This window comes from Echinops telfairi, unplaced genomic scaffold (genome assembly GCF_000313985.2).
Source record: "Echinops telfairi isolate 266 unplaced genomic scaffold, ASM31398v2 ScPeMD7_3;HRSCAF=10, whole genome shotgun sequence".
Taxonomy (NCBI): Eukaryota; Metazoa; Chordata; class Mammalia; order Afrosoricida; family Tenrecidae; genus Echinops; species Echinops telfairi.
In genome coordinates this window covers 56,150,465-56,155,161 of record NW_022103899.1, presented here as the reverse complement: position 1 = coordinate 56,155,161, position 4,697 = coordinate 56,150,465, and the positions used below count along the sequence as shown (strand labels likewise).

Genomic DNA, 4,697 nt, shown 5'->3' with positions numbered 1-4,697 from the left:
TGGGAAGGTATCATAGAGTGCCAGGTTATTAGAACAAGGTGTTCTTGTGTCTAGGGAGGCCTTGAGTAGAGGCCCAAAGTCCATCTGTTTTCTTAATACTTAACATTTAAGTATATGTACATTGACCTATACCCTGTCATTATAAATTAATATATTTACATATATACATGCCTATACCTATAACTCTATAAATAGCTTTTGCCTCCTAGTTCTTTCTTCTATTTCTTTTCACCTTCCTCCTGTCTCACTGTCATGCCGCCCTCCATGTGCCTCTCAGTAATTCCTCTCAGCTGCACTGCATTTGATCAAGCCCAGCAGGCATTCTATGCCCTCCTCCCCATCAATATTAGATCTATTGTTGCTCCCTTGTCCCTGAGTTTGTTGGCTCCCCACTCCCTTTCCCCTGCCTCCTCTTCTTCCCGCCCGCCCCCCAACTGTCCTGTTGTTTAATCCTTGGTATTGTTAATCCTACCTGTCTTATATAGATAGACATAAAACAAATTTTTTTAAGCCTAAAATGGTTCCAGATCTGTCTGTTGACCCTTATGAATGTTTTCCAATCGGGTCTAAGGTTTCAAACTCTGTCCCCCTATTTTCAGGATTCCTTTGGGGACTTCGTTACTTTGCTCACCTTGCTGCCCTGTTGTGCTTCCTTCATGTATCTCCCCGCTGTGTGGGGATCAGACCGGGCACACGTTCCGCAGTATGTTTCCAGTGTTGTCTCCCGTAGCATTGTGGGTCAGGGAGGGGATGTCGTGTCTCATGGTGGGGCTGGCCCCACGGTCCTCTCTGTGCATTGGTTGCTATGAGCAGGGATGTTGTCCTCGGGGCTTGGTGGGTCATGATGAGGTCTACTCTTTCTTTTTCTCTCTTCCTCTTAGTTTGCTTTCGTGTGGTCTAGGAGACCCGCCACGCTCTCTGGCTTTATCTTCAGTGCTACCTCTGTATGACATTCTTCTGGAAAGGGGTCCACATAGCTTAGCTTGGGTCCAGCCCTGTCGAAGGATGACTTCTTGACTTGCTCACTACCATGGAGTCAATTCTGACTCATGATGACCTGATGGGACAGGGTAGATCTACCCTTGTGTGTTTCTGAGACTGTAACTTTTGGGGGGAGTAGAAAGCCTCATCTTTTCCCAGCAGAGCTGCTGTTGGTTTTGAACTGCTAACCTCTCTGTTAGCAGCCCAACTCACACCCACTACACCATCAGGGCTCCTGAGGTTTCTTGAAGGAGGTAACATTTGAGGATGGAATGTTGACATGAGCTAAGAGCCCTGACAAGTGAAGGGGAAAGCATGCCAAGCAGAGTGCCCTGCTGGTGCAAAAGCCCTGAGGAGGGGATGGAGTTGTCAAGGTGGGACCGGGTAGGAGGGGGGGGACAGAAAGCTGGGAAGGAGGGAGTGGTGGGCCTGAGGGAGGAGAAGAAGTCAGAGGGCAGGACTGTGGTGAAGCAGCTTTGATTTTATTTCAAGTTGCAAACATGTAGTGTAAATATCCAGTTTAAACATTCTCATGAGATGCTGAGCCGGCTGGTCTTCACCGAAGGCTTTGCCAGGTGATAGCACAGCATTAGCGTGCTTTCTTTTGGGAACTTCATTTTATTCACTCCCCAATCCCTTCGTATTCCGAAAGGAGTTGGTTGGGTTTTGTTTTATGAGGATGGCTTAGCAGAATGAGCGCATTTTCACCAGGCAGCATTCTATCGGCACGCGAGCCTTTGTGTGTAAGCTCATGTCTGCCCAAGAGATCCGAGGTCCCATTTGTCTGCAGCCTCTTCTTCCCCAATTTTGGTTCCGTTCCCACCAGCCCTGAGCAGCCAGGGAGTATACCGACAGAAGTCGAAGTCTGTTCTCTCAGAAATAAATGGTAATTGAATACGCACAGTGAGCCAGCCTTGAACTCTGGGACAGCTATCTAGGGGTGACCCCGAGGCCAGCACCAGCCTGGGGGTTGGATATATAAATTAAGGACTTCGAGCCCGGGACACCTTTGAAAGTCGGCAGCTGAAGTTTCCTCTCTTCTCTCTTTGTAATCAACCTTCAAACTTGGAGGTCACTCCAGCGCTGCCCCCCCACCGCCCCGCCCCCTCCCGCCTCCCACTGGAACTCCACCTTGTTTCTAAGGAGCCCGGCCCCTGTGCAATGCTTCAGTGCTGCTCTGTAAAGGTCGGCAGTCAGCTCCCAGCCTTTGGCACTGAGGGAGAAAGGCCCGGCGATCGACTTCTAGGAAGACAGCAGCCTCGCACACCGCATTGGGCTGTTCTGTTTGGTCACCTGGGGTCTCTGAGTCAGAATCCACCCCAGGCCATCTAACAGCTACTGCGGCAGCAACAAGCTCACGAGGACGGAACAGTCACCGTGCAAGCTGGCCGTCTCACATTAAAGACAGGCCTTTGGGTGAATACATGCGCCACCCTTGTAGGTCAAGCGGAAGTTGGTTGACATAGGCCAGCGCACCTGTAAGGGAAATAAGCAAGGAATCTGTGCAAAGGTCGCACTGGCTGCCATCAAGTTCCAGAGACCCCGCCCCTGTGGGTTTCCCAGGCTGGAACTCTTTGCGGGAGTAGAAAGCCTCATCTTTCTCCTGTCGAGTGGCTGGTGGTTCTGAACTTCTGCCCTTTCGGTTAGCAACCCAATGCATAACCACTATGCCACCAGGGCTCCCTGGGCAAAGGCCCAGTGTGTGAAAAATGAGATTTCAGTTGAGACTCTGGTATCCCCAGGATGGCAGCCAAAAAGATAGAGTTAGTGCCTGCCTAAGGAATCTTATTTTTACCTAGGGTTGCCTTAGGAAACCCAACCCAACCCACTGCGGGGTACATAGTGACCCCACAGGTCAGGGTTGATTGCCCCATTGGGTTTCCAAGGCTGTAAATCGTGATGGAAGCAGACCGTCACATCGTTTTTTCCGAAGAATTGTTGGTGGGTTTGAACCGCTGACCTTTAGGTTAGCAGTGCAGCGTATAACCCACAGCGCCACCAGGACTCCTGAAAATGCTTCTATTAAAGCCCTCTGGGGATCCACATGGTTTCCGGGGGGTGGTCTAGGGTCAGGTAGATGTGGTGCAGGGTAGGGCTTGGGAGATGCGCATGCCTCTGATTGCGAGGAGAGAATTGACCCATTGATGGTCTCTTTGCAGCTCCTTGCGGATCCTTGCGCCAGCAACCCCTGTCACCATGGTGACTGCAGCAGCAGCGACGATGGCTACCTTTGCGTTTGCAGCGAAGGCTTCCGAGGGGCCAACTGTGACCAGGCACTTCCCAGCCCCCCTGCCTCTGGCTGGACCGAGGCCACAGCCCCTAGGCAGCTCCAGCCAGCCCCTGCCACCCATGAGCCGGACATCAGCCTGCCCCGCTCGCCAGCCACGGCGACCCTGCCCACTTGGCAGCCGAAAACGGGACAGAAAGTTGTGGAAATGAAGTGGGATGAGGTGGAGGTGAGGACGGGTGCTTACATCTCTTTCAACTCCAGCAACCAGAGAATGAAAATGCACGGGGAGGCCTTTATGTTAAGTTCAAGAGAACCAAACGAAGGTTCCAGACTTTTTTTCTGTGAGGTCCTGGTGGTTCCGTGGTAAGATTTTTGCCTTCTGTGGGGAGACCCAAGCTCCATTCCCTGGCAGTGCACTTCATGGACAGATATCGACCATCTGCCAGGGGAGGTTGGCATCTTGATAGGACGTTGGACAGGTTTCAAGGGAGCTATGCGACTAAGAGGTACTAGGAATAAAGACCTGGAGACTCCCTTTGGAAAATCCTTCGGGAAACCTTCGGGTCATCGTGGCCCATGTTTTGTTTCCTCGTACACGGGGTCACAGATTTGAGGGTCTGCCGCCATGATAACCTCGTTCTGCCCCCACATGTAGAGTCTAACACACACTCTTGGTTACAGTGGTTTTGGGAGCACAAAAGGAATAACGAGAGAAAGTGAACGAATGACCTTATTTTCTAGACAGAGTCCCACACGCATTGCTGGGAGGTGATCTTTAGCCAGCCCCCCACCCCAGCTTTAGAGGCCGCTCATTGTGGGCATGGAGCTGAGCGTGGCCTTCAAGGGTTGACCTGGTTTCCCTTCATGGACTATTATACCGAATTTATATTTCTGGTGTCATTGCTTTGGCTCTAGTTACGTGCTTCATAGGGCTTTGGTGGGATTTAGGAAAGAGTAGCTATCATTGATTTAAAACCCTTTCCCCAGCCCAGAATGACATTTCAGAATGTTATTTATTGGGGGCGGTAGGGAAAGCCGTGGAAACAGGTTGCTTCTGGGTGCGGAGGGGCGTTCCCAGAGCACAGGAAGCCTTCTTTGGAAGAGTTTTCAGCCAGCCGCAGGAAGTTGATCTAAAATGTAAATGTACGAGTTCGAACAGATGGGCAACAGTTGAAGCCGAATTTGAGGCCACATTGATCGAACGTGATCCCACTCCATCGCTCCCACAGTATGTCCACTGTACCCTACCACTCCATCGCTCCCACAGTATGTCCACTGTGTGCTCCTACTCCATCACTCCCACAGTATGTCCACTGTGTGCTCCTACTCCATCGCTCCCACAGTATGTCCACTGTGTGCTCCTACTCCATCGCTCCCATAGTATGTCCACTGTGTGCTCCTACTCCATCGCTCCCACAGTATGTCCACTGTACCCTACCACTCCATCACTCCCACAGTATGTCCACTGTGTGCTCCCACTCCATCA

The 4,697-nt window shown here is 51.3% G+C and overlaps 1 protein-coding gene across 1 annotated transcript in view; it reads left to right on the top strand.

The window, feature by feature from the left end:
• Positions 1-3,125: 3,125 nt before the first annotated feature.
• DNER (delta/notch like EGF repeat containing) overlaps positions 3,126-4,697 on the top strand; it is a 188,960-nt gene continuing 187,388 nt past the window's right edge. The window contains exon 1 of the mRNA XM_004701820.2: positions 3,126-3,437. Coding sequence (XP_004701877.1) covers positions 3,126-3,437 — 312 coding nt within the window. The remainder of the gene's footprint in view (positions 3,438-4,697) is intronic.